The sequence below is a fragment of the Cygnus olor genome, chromosome 5 (assembly GCF_009769625.2).
Source record: "Cygnus olor isolate bCygOlo1 chromosome 5, bCygOlo1.pri.v2, whole genome shotgun sequence".
NCBI classification, from domain to species: domain Eukaryota; kingdom Metazoa; phylum Chordata; class Aves; order Anseriformes; family Anatidae; genus Cygnus; species Cygnus olor.
The window spans coordinates 54,569,784-54,585,472 of NC_049173.1; the positions used below are offsets into that span (position 1 = coordinate 54,569,784).

Here is a 15,689-nt window from a genome sequence, read left to right on the forward strand (position 1 = left end):
AAGCAGTGGTGGTGCCTCTGTGGCAGCACTGATTCATTCAGACCAAATTAGAGAAAGGCCCAAGAAGAGGAGGGGCATGGCAGCTGACCCCCTGCCAGGTAGGCAAGGTAAAGGTGAAGGTAAAAGTGCAGTAGTCAATACCTTGGAGTCCAAGGGGAGTGAATTATGGGTGGCATCACTCAGAGAACAACACTGGGGCTGTTCAGCATCACCATCATCACTGACCAACACAGAGACAGAAGGCTCCTCAGCAAGCCTGCTGATAATGGTAAACAGGGAAGGGAGGGAGCAGTTCATAGCCACAAAGGCTGGATGTACGTATATGTAGGAGAGTGTCTGCTTCTTAAAGGGTATCTGGTAAAGGGCCTTTTCCAATCCTACAATGAATAAGAAAGGGATGAAGTGATGGGAACCAAGTCTGATCAGTCACAGTAATCAATGAGGGCATGTGACAATGTGGGAATGTTTATTCCAGCTGGGTTATCCCATGGAGGACTTCTGAACTGGGATGACAAGAAGAAAAGACAGGGGAACCATAAGCAAAATGCTGGGATGCAGACCTGACAAAGCAAAAATGGAAACAAGAAACAAACCTAGTCACGGTAAGTTGATGGCTATCAAGCATCAGGCGCCACGTCCAAGAAGATCAACCTGGACTTTGCAACTGGTAAGACTGAACAGGGGCAGGGGCTGGACTGGGAGGGGTGCAGGAAACTGCAGAGCTCTGCAAAACCATGAGAAATGTGCAGGTGGAAGGGGGAACAAGAGGAACAAGACAGGGCATAGGTTAAAAAGGGTATAAAAGTGCCAGTCACATGTCAAATGAGGCTGGCCAGTGCTCTTGCACTGGCTGAACCCTGTGCTTGATTATCATAGGCTGTTCTATCTTTTTTATATTACATTTTCTGATTGTTTTTTCTTAACTATCTGTGTTTTCACATTCTCTCCCCTGTGTATGCATGCTAAAGGACTACATGCCAGCTTCTGTGAGTGAACTGGGTGCCAACTACTGGAGTCAGACTAGGGGTGTAAGAGCCCCCAGCCTGTGGTGCCAGCTACTGGAGTGAGTGGGGTCCCAGCATCAGCTAGTGGAGCAAGTGGGGGTCTTCTACTCCCAGACACGGTGTGGGAGCCGTGTGTGTCCAAATCAGCTCCTGGGAGGGACTGGTGTGAGTGAGGCAAGTGTGGAGCAACTCTCTGTGTGTGTCTGTATGTCTTTGTGGTATGTACTAAGCTTCTTTATTGGTTGAACCTGCAAAGGGGAAAGCAACAGCCACGTCCCCCAGCCTGCGCAGAGACCCCAGGTGCCCAGGCACTGGGATGGGCCCCAGCAGCCTGACAGGTCTGGCCATGATCTTTACCTCATCTTTCTTAAGATCTTTACTTAGGTAAAGTACCTTTCTTAGGCTTGCAACTTCAGAGAAATAGAATATTCTGACTGTTATGTTTCCATGAAGAAGATAAGTCAAGTGCACTCCTCTTTACCTTCCTCCTAGAGATTGTAAATGACTCTCTATAACCCTCCTCCTTTCATCCTTTCCCCAGTTTTCAGCTTCCCTCTGTGTCAGGAGTCCAAAGTCCAACTACAACACAGCCGAGCTCTGTAAGCCTGGCCCAAATTGCAAAGAAAGCTGACTTACAGAAAGAGCTGTGAGAAGGTCTATAGAAAGCTATGGTACAACTACAGGCAGAGCTAGACTTTTCAATCTGGGGTTGCTAGTAACTTGTAGTTCACAATCAGTTAGTGGAACAGAGGAAAAATACCAGCACAGAAAGAATTACAAACAGAAAGAAAACAGGGAATTAGTCTGCCAGTCATCGGTGAACTGTTGTCAACAGCATTTTGGTGTTCGGTTTGGTGAATGATGGCAGCTTGCCAGCAGCGTCCATCTGTTCCAGGGAGGAGGCAGAGGCCAAGGCCTGCCTGGCCAGCAGCCTCCTCTGTCCCCTACCACAGTAGTGTCTATGCAAACACTCCATCTGGACCTTATTAAATCCTGCTTGTCACTTGCACAGGTACACTAGTGAAAAGCATACACAGTAGCTGCGATGTGTGGGCCACAACCCCCTTGCTCAGCACAGGGCAGCCCTGAGTGAGGCTCTGAGGCTGCTGCTGAGGCCCTCACCTCAAGAACTTGGAGAACTCAGCCCAGGAGCTGGCTATGCCTGTGGTCCCCTCAGTCTTCTCTCTCCAACTTCAGGAACAAATGTGTTTGGCACCAGCACAGCACAAAAATGCGTATTTCCTCCTTCCTCAGCCTGGCTCTCACCCATGTTTTCTTCTTCCACTGTGGTGCTCAGGTGGAGACATGAGCACTTACATGGCCTGGTTCTGATGGTGAAGTGGTTGCACAGTGACTTGAATGGCCTTGAGTTGTACCAGGGGAGGTTCAGGTTGGAAATTAGGAGAAATTTCCTCTCAGAAAGAGCAGTCAGGCATTGGGATGAGTTGCCTAGGGAGTTGGTGGAGTCACCGTCCCTGGGGGTGTTCAAGGAAAGTTTGGACATGGTGCTTAGGGACAAGGTTTAGTGGGCGATATTGGTGGTATAGGGATTGTTGGACCAGATGATCTTAGAGGACTTTCCAACCTTAATGATTTTATGATTCTGTGACCCTGCTGGCAGGTGGAAAGTGCTTGCTTGCAGCACTTGGCAATTTGAGGCCATGCTGAGCTGGGAAAGCCGTAGGTCACAGGCTGGATAGGTTTGGGAGTGGGGAAATGCCCTGATGTTACAGGTAGCCTTAGGCAGTTAGGTGAATTGCAAGTGTCACTGAGATTGGTTCTACTATGGGAAAGACTCAGATAAGTTATGACACAGCAGTACACCCTGAGGAAGCAGAGCTAATGTATATGAAGTCCAACAAAGTGGAAAGCACTTATAGAAAAATTCTTGCTTTACGATGACAGGATTAGGCAGGTGTGTTAGCAATGCAAATGGTAATGATACTGGAGGGCACCGCTGGCAGTCAGCAGCTTTTTGTTGTCCTTCTTCCCTCCCTCTCCCAAATTCTCTTAAATCTCTGTGTTTTGAGGACAAGGGGTGGAAATGTGAGGATGAGGGGCGCTGGGATTCCTGACAAATTTCTCATTGTGCTAGCTGTTGATTGTAATCCTGGTGGTGTAAGCAAGATGGGAATGATAGAAAGTTTCTGAAATCATCTTAGGAACAGCTGTACTAGAAAGGATTCTTTGCAAGACAACGGAACTCTGAAATTAAAGATAAGTGCTGTAAGCTTTCATATATCCTCTGACCTGTGGTATAAAGTAAGGAAACCTCACTAGTTTTCAAAGGTAAAAGCAAATGCTTTTTAAAATTTGCTCTCAGTAAATGAATAGTGACTTTCTTAGTTTGGTTATTGCAGACGTCAGGCAAAATATTTTGCCTAAAAATGAAATGTTAATTCTTTCTCAAGCAGGAAAATTAATAAAGGTCACATGCTGGTGAAGAAGAGCCTCTGTCTGCTTCCCACTTCCTAGCCCCTAGGGTCTGGTTGCTTTCGTAGGTGCCATTGCTCAATCTTGATATTCCCACCTAGGAGGAAAACAGAAATTGACTGAGATAAAAAGAGGTCTGTCTGATATGAAAAGTCCTGCATTGGAGGTGATATGGGGGGAGCAGTAGAAATATTCCTACCAGTTCTTTCCAGAAGAATGCACTTCTCATGGACTTGGTGCAAAAAGAAGTTTTCCAGTTGATCTAAAGTAAAAGCTGTGTCACTTTTTCTTCTAGTTCCTCAGCCTTTCTGTGCAGTGGTGTTTGTTAAGCTGAATGTGGCTGTAGAAACAGATCAATCCTCAGTCTTCTTCCTTTTCAGTCCCCTGAATTTACAGCTTTGGTCCTGGCTTTTCAGGTTTGTTTTTGTAGGTCTCTGTGTGGTGTGTTACTGTGATGTGACTGAAGGCCAGTTTAGGTTGAAGTAGTTTAGGAACTATTCCTTTCTCCTCTATTAATATGAAAAGATGAAGAAACCAGAGAGGACCTGCACTGTAAACACTTATTTTTTTTATTTTTTTTTTTAACGAGTGAGCTTCTGGGCAAATAAAGAAGGCTGAGAAATGGTGGAGATATTTTGCCGGGACTCATGCTGTGCCTTAATGCCACTCTATGGCTCAATAGTAGGATCAGCAAATGTTACTTGTCTTCCTTTTAGACCAGTCAAAATTGCTAGCGAAGTATATACAGATGGTTCTGGCTCATTAGGTTTCTTAAATACAACTGGCTCATTAGGTTTCTTAAATACAAAATTGTTTTTAACAGGGCAACAAGACAGCCTGTTCCTTGTCTGTGGGTCTGAATTGACTGATCAGTGAGGCATGTGATACTGGAGTGGGAGTTAAATTAGAACAAGGTTTGATGGCAAATCTGTGTGACCCTTCCTTTTGAAAATGAGGCACTCGGCATAATGAATGAGCAAAGGGCTGGTGTGCTGGGCAAGGACCTGGACTCAGTACAGCAGTCTTCCCAAGGGAGCCTCTGCTATAGCAACGGTATTATGGGCAGGGAAAGCAGTAGGAATTGCCTACGTCAGATAGTATTCACTGCTAGTTAAGCTTCACTCTGGCCAGGGATGCAGGCACTTATGAATTCCAGTAAAAGACTGGTGGCTTTTTTGTGTGGTCATGCTGAGCTAGTTCCTACAGCTGAGTTTACTGCCAGAGTTTCCTGGATTAAGTAACAATGCTGCAATTCTGGCTTATTTTTCTTCTCGATCGGAGAACTGCACGATGACCTAAGTAACATCCGCATGGTTTAGCATCTGAGCCGCTCCCACCACCACCCTGTTTTTTTAGCTGATGTCAGCCTGTTGCTCAATCTGCACCTCCTGACTGGAGAAATGCTTTGTAAGAGAACTCATTGCAGTCACTTCTGTTTTGTGCCTGATTTAACATCTTCACAGCTTAATCTCCTGGAATCTTGGCTAAATCTTAGGTGTTCAATGGGCAAGGAGGAGCTGCCCAGGAAATCCACTCAGACCCACGGAAAGATATGTATTCTGTCATTATACAAGGGAAATGGCATTGGGAAAGGCTGTTTTGTGGCATGAATGGGGAAGCCAGCTCTGGTCATGGTGGAAGAATGTGCACAGCACGTGAATATCTTCAATGGTCACCTCTAAAAAAGGTCCCTGTAGGGCAGAAACGAGCTGCCACATGGGAATATCTTCAGTCCCCTTGTTTTGTTCCTGAAGTGTTCAGCCTTTGCCACTCCAGCATGAGTCCCTGACGAATGCCTGTCTGTGAGCTGTCTCCTCGCTGTCTTATCTCCATTCCCTGCCACACTGAAGATCCTAACCCTGCTGCCACAAAGTGCTCAGTGCCCTCCTGCCATCAGAAAGTATCATACCTGCATGGACTGACTTGTAGAGCAAGGTTGGGATTGCCTCCCATTTTGTTGTTGCTTTTCCCCCCTTTTTTGCCTGCACACACACACACAGAGTGAAACTTTCAGTTCATTTGCAGAGGTGTTATGGTGGGATCACGATGGGATCTAAGCTTTTAGGGGGGAATCGCTCTCCACTGTCCTGGGGGTGTATTCTAGCTCTCAAGATCTGGCAGTGGCATTGGAAGCAATTCACTTCCATATCCCCTGGACTTCTGGCTTCCCACTGCTGTTGAGCTTGGCCAGCACCCCTTATCCCCCCCAGCATGGAGACATAAACTGAGTGCTTGAGCTGCTGTCATGTCACGCTGCTTCTGACTGTGGAGCTTGCTAGATCTGTCCATCAGGCAATCCAACCCTGGAAATTAGACAAGAAAGGTTCACGTTTCCTCTTCTGTTTTCTACTAGATTCATGAGCTGAACTGGCTCATAGATGCCCTGATGAACATTGAAGCTAGAGTGGCTGGGGACAGAGAAAAGAGGAAAATAATGGGACAGGGCAGGTGTATGATGTACGTGTGAGAAATGCAGTCTCTCCTTATTGACAGCCTTACCTTGTGTGAATGCCTTTACGCTCAGCCTACTGCTGTCCTGTGGGTTATGACCCTTCAGGATGCCTTTCAGAAGCAAACAATTCCATCAAACAAAAGGCAAGGAGTCCAGCTTGTGCTAAATAAGTGAGGAATGGAAATCAGTTTTCTTGTCTGACTGGGAAGTTCCTGATTTGACTGGTTTCGGTCTTGGTCATCAAAGCTAATTTAGACAATGGGGCAGTGTGGCTATGCATGACCGAGCAGACTTACTCATAACAGAGTGACTGAGGGACAGATTCGTTAGGTCAGGTGGAGCATTCCACCAACCTTCTTAAACCTGAAATGAAGATGGGTACTATCCTGGAGAAGTCTGAGAGCCTTACAGACTGACAGTTTTTGCTACCTCGTGAGACTGATAGTAAAGATTTTGGCTGTGGTCTCTTTCCAGCCTGCTGACCAAAACAACAAGACAACATAAGCCAAGGTTTGAGAGTCTAGTGGTTTGCCTGTGTTTAATGATTCTTCCTAGTCTGTTTTTTCAAAGAAACTCTCAACACAGCAAGTGCTATGGCTTGGAATAGACAGATGTGATTGCTAAGGAGTTTATATACTCTTTTCTATAGCAACACATGCTCCTGTAGATGCCTTTCCATGTAGCTGACTGCAAGGGCAGGGTGGCCTGTTCTGAAAGCATTTTATCGGTTGCTGAAACACTGGACCATGCCCACAGATACCATTTGCTGAATTTAAGAAGACGACTTATGCATGGTCCTCATATCCAATCCTATGTATTGATACCACGTTGTGTCTCACCCCAATAGAGGCTGCTGATGTCTTTTCCCCATTTTATTTCTCCCTCTGCCCAGTTTCACTGATTGTTTTATTTATTTATTTTTTCCTCACAAATGCTGTGCTGGACTGTTTGAAAAGGGTGAAGCAGTTTCTAAGCCCTTGGCTCTCCTTTTGCCCAGTTTGTTCAGCAAATGGGGCAAAAGCGGTTATGACACAGGGAAAGCAGCTTCCCCTCCAGTTGCTGCTGGTGTTGTGTCCAGCTCATTCAGAGGCAACTGTGCAGGGACAAATGCACTGCACTGCAATACTGGCTGACTGCTCCACAGATAGTACATGCAGGAGCAGGTCTCCCTTCATCCTTTTGAACTGCTTTTAAATATTTTTATCGTGATGGTGAGAGGCTGGGCATGGCTTAGGAGTAAGTTACAGCCAGCGGGAGAAGTGAGCAAGTGGGTGTGCAGGTGGAGCCTGTGGAATTGTGGCTGCATCTCAGTTGCATAAGTGGCATTGATGTTTTCAGTGTCCCGTTATAGCAGCAGAGAAGGAACCATCTTTGCCCCCAGACCCAGAAAATTGCCTCTACTTTCCACTTGACCTTGCCAACCTTTGCCTCACTTCAGTAAAGAAAATTCCTCCAGGTCTTCTAAGCCAGTAAGACCTAATCTCTTCAATTCCTAAGGAAAATACATGAAATGAAGTCCTGGAGAGACCTGCTCAAGAACAGCAGTCCAGAAGTGTCCTCCCCTATCAGCGTGCCCTGCCCGAGAGATCTTGATGTGGGCTGGTGCTTGTTTTTGTGGTAGAGCTGATGTCTTATCGGGCCGGTGCATGTTCTTTAAGCTGCTGTTTAATGGCCAGTTCCCTGTAAAAGCTTGTTTCTTCTCATCATGCTCGAACGCATTTGCCTGCCTGCCCCTTTTTGGGTGGCTACATATAAAAGCAAAGAGCACTTTAGGCTTAATGCTATATCATGTCTGTTCAAACTTGAGGCTATGCAGACTGCCAAAATGGCATCTCAGGGATGAAATGTAACTACCAATACGAGCATGCATGGGCAGGTGGATAGCCTGGTTTTGGGGGCATAGCCATGGGACAGGGAAGCTTTTGGAGAGCTACATGGCTCCACCTCAGATCTGCTGCACTGATGTCTCACTTCCCCCACTGGTCTCTGCGTCCTGCTGACCACGTGCAGTGCCACAGCTTATTTCTGTATGAAAAGCCTATAATGCACTGTGTGTTGGGACCATGTGGGATCCCAGTGTCACATGTGGGGCCAGACATTGTGCTGCAAGCATGCCAGTTCCAGCTGTGTGCCCAAAACATGCTGTTGGGCATCCTCACAAAAATGATAGCCTCAGCTGGCAGGTATATGCTTTAAAGTTCCTCTCTGTGATGGATTCCCAAATGAAACCTGAGCTTTGATAAAGGACACGGCCTGTGCATCCTACTCAGAATGAGAGCTGCCCGATCATTCGTGAAGACTTGAATACTTCAAAGTGGTTTGCAGGGGAATTTGTGATAGGAAGTTGATGATTTTTGGTCTATTGAGAAATTTTCTAATGTTTGTTGACTTTAGCAGGGTGGTTTTATTTACAAGTCATTTTTTTTTCCCAACATTTTACTCAAATACTAAAAGTTATTAAGTAGAACAGTTTTTAAAGACTTTGTAAATCTGAAGGGTGATCACACTAGAAGAGGATAATGCCAGTATAGCAAATGTTGTGGCCTGTGTTAACTGTGGAAGACTGTTGACGTTAAACTAATTCTGGATTTTGCAACCAGGCAAATCTCTCTATGCCCACCTAGTGCTCAGGCTGTCATTGGAATAAAATCTAGAGCTTTTGACTCCCAGGTGGTGGAGTCAGTCTTCAAATTAGGTTAAATGGGACTGGTACATGTCAGTAAATTCACCAAATACTGCTTCTGGCTGTGCTGAACAGACAGAACTATTGTTTTATTAACATTGTTCTTCCTCATTCTCATGCCTCTAAGCACTTTTTTTTAAAAAAATTTCCTTTTTAAGCAAACACATGCCAAAGAAGAAAAGATTAATTAAAAGGATATTCTGAACAAATTAGAGAACTGTAATCTCCTGGGGCATTTAGTTTAAACTCTCTATGTGCAGAAATGTTTCAGAGAGAGAAAAAAAAGCTGTAAGTACTTAGAAAATGTTTGTCTGTCCAAAATATATGTTATTTGCCTACAAAGTCCTATAGTACAGACTGTTACAGATTATTTTGTCGTCATGACATTTTTTTTCCATAGCAGAACAGTTTGCTGTCTCCTAAGCAAATTTACTAGAGTAACTTCCAATACCCTTTGTTTTTCTGCCCTAGGACTGTGTTTCCAGGAATTAGCAGTTCTGTGTAACCAGCTGTTTGCATACTGAATTGGAAGTACTCAATGAATCCCATCACCTAAAACCTGGGTTTCCCCAGAAAACTGGGCACCTAAAAGAAACGACTGAAGAATTTAAGCAGTGTTTTACCCAAGGAGCTACAGGAGGATTTTGCAATCGATTGGAATTCCATTTATAGGATATCTTACAGCACAAGTGGAGCCCAGATGTTTTCAGTAAACGGCTTTCAAAACAGTTGAGATCAGTGTCAAATTTCCAGACATGTGATCGAGCTTGGAGTCAAGTTTGGGGTTGCTTTTGTGTTTACCTAAAGTCTGTGTGCTGAATTACACTGAAGTTTGGGGGTGGAATGAAGTCCTCCATAACAAATATTTGACTGGACACATGGTTTATCTTATTTGCAGGACTTTGAGCTTTGAAAAAAAGGTTACTGTATTTTTGTTAGTGTAATATTTGAAGTATATTCAGCTCTATTTAGAAACGGTGTTGCATTTTAACTCAGATCTGTTTTTATTCTAGCTATTAAAATATCATGGCAAGAAAGCATTTTAAAGCAAGATGGGAACCGTTTCTACAGATGACAAATGACACACGCATTCCTGAACAATCTGGCTTGCCCAACTGCAGTGAACTCTGCTCACGTGAAGGGAGCCCTCTTGTTGGAGGTCTAGCTGGATGCCTAAGTCATACGCTAAGTTTTTGCTGAGGCAGTCTATCAGCAAAAAATCTGACTTCCATTTTTACAAGGTTAGAATTTACTTTTGCAAGTACTGTCCAGTCATTTTTCAGCCCACAGTAAGATCACTGCCATGATTTGGAAGGTTGTACAGAAGAATGGCACAGGTTGAGTTGGTATGAATGATTGTAAAGTGTGTGTAAGGGACATGGAAACTTTCAAATTTTTAACATAGTATCCAAGCCTTACCCTATGCAAAGTCCTTGCCAACTTCAAATGCTACGGGTGGCCCTGTCTGTACAAATTTGCTGTAACTATGTGTCATGCCCTCTTAAAAACCTGCTCAGGGCTTCCAATCTAACAGCGATTTACCCTTGGCCTGGGGTCGGACTCCTTTTTCCTGAGACTATGTGTGTGCATCACATGCAATGGGAGTCACACCTCACTGAGATACTTTGAGGTGTGTGAAAACAGAACCTTGGTGTTTTTTTTTCCTGCTACACCTTGAGCTGTCTCAACCAGTTCTCTGACTTAACCACCTTCTGTATATCTATGGAAAGAAGCTCATTTTATTTTGCATTTAATTTTTATGAGCAAAAAAGCTCAAATTTTTGCAAACTTGAATTGATGTCTTGAGTTGTCATATACGGAACCTAAGTGTTACTGTCCTTGATTTGGCTGAGTTTCAGATCTGTGCTCTACATAGCATGTTTACATCTCAGTTGTAAACAAATGGGAGATCTTGCTCCATTGTTTCAGATGGGGTCCAGTCCAAGGGAAAACAGAGATTGTCTTCAACAATTTGAAGCTTGTGTAGGCAGACAATACATCGCCTCTTGCCTGTGGGCAGCATGAAGAATGCCTCTGGTTTAGATCAACAAAGCAGCCAAGAGCTGACACAGATGCAAAGCAAGGCTGCGCATGCACTCAGCTAAGATGATGGATCAGTCCACGGGCCACTGTGATGTTTGTGTGCGAAAGTGTACTGGAAGAAATAGTTTGGATTACCAGGCTCTTCCTGACTGCACTGAGATCTTTCATCTATTGGATTTGAATGAAAAATGCCAGGATCTCCCTACTGCTTTGGACAGTTGCATGAATAATGGTCGGGCATGCAATTAACTACTAGCTACTGAAAGCTACATGATAGAAAGTAGTCTGCAAAGCATTGTCAGATCCAAAATACGAGCTTGCAGTTAGCAAATGTGAATGCCATTTGATGTGAAGTCCAGCCCGAGTATGATAATGCTTCTTGCAGGCTGCTTCCCAAGAATGCTCATTCTTGATGAGGAAAGGCACAAGATAAAAGAGGGCTTGACCCAAGCCACAGAAAAACAGTACGAAATAATAAAACTTAAAACACTGTGACAGTAGTTTGAGAGAGTCAGTTGCACCATCAACCTAAAACTTGTAGTTATAGCTAAACCTAAACAATTCTAAGACCAGAGTGTTAGACAATCTTTGTATTTGTCACCAAGATGCTATGATGAATGAGTGTACAACCCAATATTTACTATTCTGGCCAAATAAATCTGCTGTCATCACTGTTAATGTGTATGTTTGTGCAACTTGTTATCGATCTAGAAAGCAGAATGTAGCACTTTACTAATCTTATTGGCATTTGATCATCGGTGGCACAGTGTCCAAACTACAGAGGAAATATTCCCATTATTAATAGACTATTTGCTCAGTTGTTTACAAACTATGATGTTGCACAGCCTTTCATGAAACAATGTAATGAGTATTTATGCAGCTTTGGTCATGATGAGATTGGAAAAAAAATAAACAATTGTTTGCAATCTATAAACTGCTGGGTAACTTTCTTCTCATAGTTCCAAGCGTGCCTTTGTCAGTCACAGGCATAAGGGTGGAAGGAGAGCAAAAAGAGCAAAGAACATGATGTAAATAAAGATAAAAAAAAAAAAAAGTTTAGTAGTAGGTTCAAGGTTAATCTTTCTGGAATACTGAATCGTACTCTGCAATTACCTGCAAATATAGAGGCCTGCCTGAGTGTAAAGCTATATAAGAGTATATATGCTTCAGGAGGACAACCACTAATGTTTGACAAACCTTTTCAGCTAAATGTGAGGTTTGTTTGTTTGAAGTAACCTCAAACTGTTGAAAATACTACAGTATGAAAACAGTAATGCAAATCTGCCCAGCAGTTACCAAGTTACCACCTTTTTTTTTTTTTTTTACATAAGCATTTGTGTGGGAGGGGAACATGAGGGTTTCAAATGTACCTGGCACCCTGCAGAAGTGCTAAGTATGATCCATATTAATTTACAGATCTTAATTACTTCTGATGGTTAACTGACAGAATCAAGAGAAAACTTTAAGTCAAAGGAAGACATTGACTGTCTGTTTCTTTAAGACACTCAGTATGCTGCTAAAAGTGCTGTTGTGCTGATGCAGACCGACCCGAAAGCAGTCATATGTGGGAAATCAGACATTGCCTTCAGAACAAGGAAGTTCAAAGACCAAATGAAACTTTGTTGAAAGGACAAGTTAGAGGAAAAATTAACTTAAGCAGAGTTTGCAGGCTCGGTAATCCATGTTCCAGTACTTGTAATATTTCTGACTAATTTCAACATTTTCTGTTTTCCTGAACAAAAGCCAAGATTTTGGGAGCCCGATGTTAAGGGATGATCTCATAGGACATTTCTAAGCCTTCAAAGTTGTGATAGTAATTTATAACAAAAGTTGTGTTTACAATCTGCTTGAAAAATCAGAAACCAGAAAGTAAAAGAATCCAATGTTTGTTGAAAATAAACGACCAGACGAACTGAATGACTGTAGTAACAAAAGCAGCTGAAATAACCATCCCGACATCAGAAGGCTCAGTTTGTTCCGTTTGACCTTTGATTTCTCAATTACCTCTTTATTATTTGGCATTATGTTTGAAACGCTTACAGGCCCCTGTCCTAAATCTCACCATCGAGTAAATCGAACATCAGAGGGCAGGAAATGTTTGGTTTCTCGCCGTCTTTCTTGTTTGTGGTGCCTTTAGTCGTCACTGGACAATCGTGCTAACACACAGTGAGTTTCTTTCCCAAGGTCACACACAAACACCAGCAGTGATTGTTGCATGTGCCTGTCCCTATCTTGTAACAGCTCCGAGGAAAGATGGTGCCCCTCAGCTGTGTTCTTTCTTCTTGGGTTGGCTCACCAGATTAACCAAGGATTTTGGCCCTTATTTAATGGTTACTTGCATTTCTTCACTGCATTTTTGTGGCAGTATCTATCCGAAGCTGGGCCTGGTCACTGAAAGGAGGAAGTCTGAAAGCTTACTGGGCCTCGTCACTGAGTCACCAATGTTTGCTGGTGCGGAAAGCCAGAGCTAGAACTTGATGTTCCGCTCCAGGAGAGTACACGAAAGGGGGAAGAAAGTATCTACTATGGCAGAGATTTCTTCCTCCTGACGCTGTCCTAAGCAGCTCAAGCCGTTCCTGTTGAAGTTACAAAGCTGCATGCTGTTTTCTGGGGACAAACAAGTGTGTTTTATTGTCAGGGCAACAGGGCGTAGGCACAAATGGCTGTGCTCCTGCGGAGGCAGAATGCCAGGGCCTGCTTCATCCATGGCAGGGCCTCCTTCATCCCACAGGCCTCCTTCATCCCATGGGCCTCCTTCATCCCCAGGACCTGCTTCATCCTCAGGGCATCCTTTACCCCCTGGGCCTCCTTTACCCCCAGGGCCTCCTTCCACTCTCTACAACTCCCTGAAGGGAAGGTGTGGGGATCTGGGGTCGGCCTCTTCTTGCAGATAGCTAGCAATAGGACTAGATGGAATGGCCTCAAGTTGCTCCAAGGTGGAAATTAGGGGACATTTCTTCTCAAAGAGAGGGGTTAGGTGTTGGGACGGGTTGCCCAGGGAGGTGGTGGAGTCACCGTCCCCGGGGGTGTTCAAGGAGAGGTTGGACGTGGTGCTTAGGGTCATGGGTCAGTGGGTGACATGGGTGGTGGGGGACGGTTGGGCCAGGTGATTTTGGGGGCCTTTTCCAACATTAATGACTCTATGATTCAGCCCCAAACCGACCCAACTGGGCCCGGCCCCGAGCACTGGGGCGGGAGGGGGGGGGGCAGTGACGGGAGGGGGACCGGGAGGAGGAGGGGGCGTGGCCAGGAAAAGGGGCGTGGCCACCGGTCACGCGCCGCGGGGGAGGTGCTGAGTCACGCTGGGCCAGCAGAAGCGCGGCGGGCAGCGCCGCCAGTCCCCGCCCCCTCGCCCCCCCCGCGTTTCCCGCCACGCCGGCGCGCATGCGCGCGGTGACGCCAGCGACGCTATAAAAGGCACGGCGTCGAGCGGAGCAGGCCCAGAGTGCGTCGGCGAGGCGGAGCGGAGCGGGTTCCTGCGTCAACAGTGCTTGGACGGAACCGGCCGCGCTCGGGCCCGCCGCCTCACTACCACCACCAGCCACACACTGACACCGCAGCCTCCCCTCTCACGGCAGCGCGATGGCTACCCCTCTCTCCCAGGTGCGCCAGAACTACCACCAGGACTGCGAAGCGGCCGTCAACCGCCAGATCAACCTGGAGCTCTACGCGTCCTACGTGTACCTCAGCATGGTGAGGGGGGAAGGCTGCTTTTGGAGGGGGTGGGGGCTGCGTTTGGGGGGGGGGGGGGGGGTCGGGGGTCTCTAGGCCCTGATGATGCGGGGCCTGTGGGGGGTGTTGTGGTTTGGCCTCCCCGAGGAGGCCAGCCTCGGGGGAAGGCGGGCCTTCGCGGCGGGGCCGCCTCCTCCTCCTCCTCGCCGAGGGCTTTGCGGCGTCGAGCTAAAGGGAGAAATCCCGCCGCCCCCGGGGGAGGCTTTCCCCTGAAGGAAGGGGGCAGGGAGGGCGTGAGACCCGCGGGGTGCCCGAGCCCCGCAGGGGAGGTCCTCCCCGCGCAGCCTCCTTGCTCCGCCCGGGGACGGCGACGGCGACAGCCGCTTATTTGTGCCGGTTTTCCGTAGGTGAGGCGCTTATCTCGGGCGGGTGCCGGTTACACGTTAACTGCTCTTTGTTCGCCGCCCCGGGCGGCCTCGTTATCAGCGCAGCTCAGCAGCCTCCGAGCGCCTCTGCCCTTGGGGCAGGGCTGGATGGCTGGGATTGCCTAACGAGGTGATTGGCGACTCTCCCACGGGCGTTCTCCTCTCGCAGGCACGGTTCTTCGTAGTTCTGAAGTGAATTAGGAATCCAGGGGTTTCTTGGCCCTGTGCCTCTTGTACTTGGCAAGAGACCCCAATTTTAGCCATAGCTGAGTTGAGTAACTCGGTATGGGCACGGCTCTGACCTCTGCAGCAATCCGGGTGACTTAGATTTGCAGGTAACTTGAGACTTTGTAGTGACACTGTAGTATGTTGGGGCACCTAACTGTACAGTTAAAGCTTCTTTCTGGGTTACTGTGGAGGGTTGAACCTCAGCTGCAAGCCAAATGTAACTGGTGGTGGTAGTAGTGACACACAAGCACCATTGTCTTGCCTTGAACCTCCAAACTGCTGGTTAAAGAGCAGAGAATTCCATGCTGTCTCATCTTGGAAATAACTGGTAGTTGATACAAAGCTTTCTATTGAATTCTGCTTAAGACCAAAATACAAATAAGCTGTGACTTCTAACAGCTATTACATATTCTCTTTTTCAAGAGATGACTTCACATTTGTTGTTGAACATGCACTTCAGTTAAACTTCTGTTTTTAAAAAGTGATACCGAAGATTTTTTAGAAGTAGAAAGTGTATTTACTAGTCTATTCCCCAGTCAACCTGGTGAAACATTCATGAGGGCTTTTCTGTAGAATTATCTTCAAGTTCTTTGCCCTCTGAACTAGTGTTATAAGTCAGAACCTTGACCAGTGATCATTGTAAACAAAGAGCACAGGGAAAACTCATCCTTGTTTACAGTGAGGCATTTAGAGCCTGTGTTTAAAGCAGCAGAAGAGAAAACACAGTGGGGCATGGGTTTTTGTATATT

The 15,689-nt window shown here is 46.0% G+C and overlaps 1 protein-coding gene across 1 annotated transcript in view; it reads left to right on the forward strand.

The window, feature by feature from the left end:
- The window catches only part of FTH1 (ferritin heavy chain 1), an 18,241-nt gene continuing 2,552 nt past the window's right edge, over positions 1 to 15,689 (forward strand). The window contains exons 1-3 of the mRNA XM_040558273.1: positions 1 to 11; positions 1,816 to 1,821; positions 14,046 to 14,308. Coding sequence (XP_040414207.1) covers positions 14,198 to 14,308 — 111 coding nt within the window. The 5' untranslated portion in view covers positions 1 to 11; positions 1,816 to 1,821; positions 14,046 to 14,197. The remainder of the gene's footprint in view (positions 12 to 1,815; positions 1,822 to 14,045; positions 14,309 to 15,689) is intronic.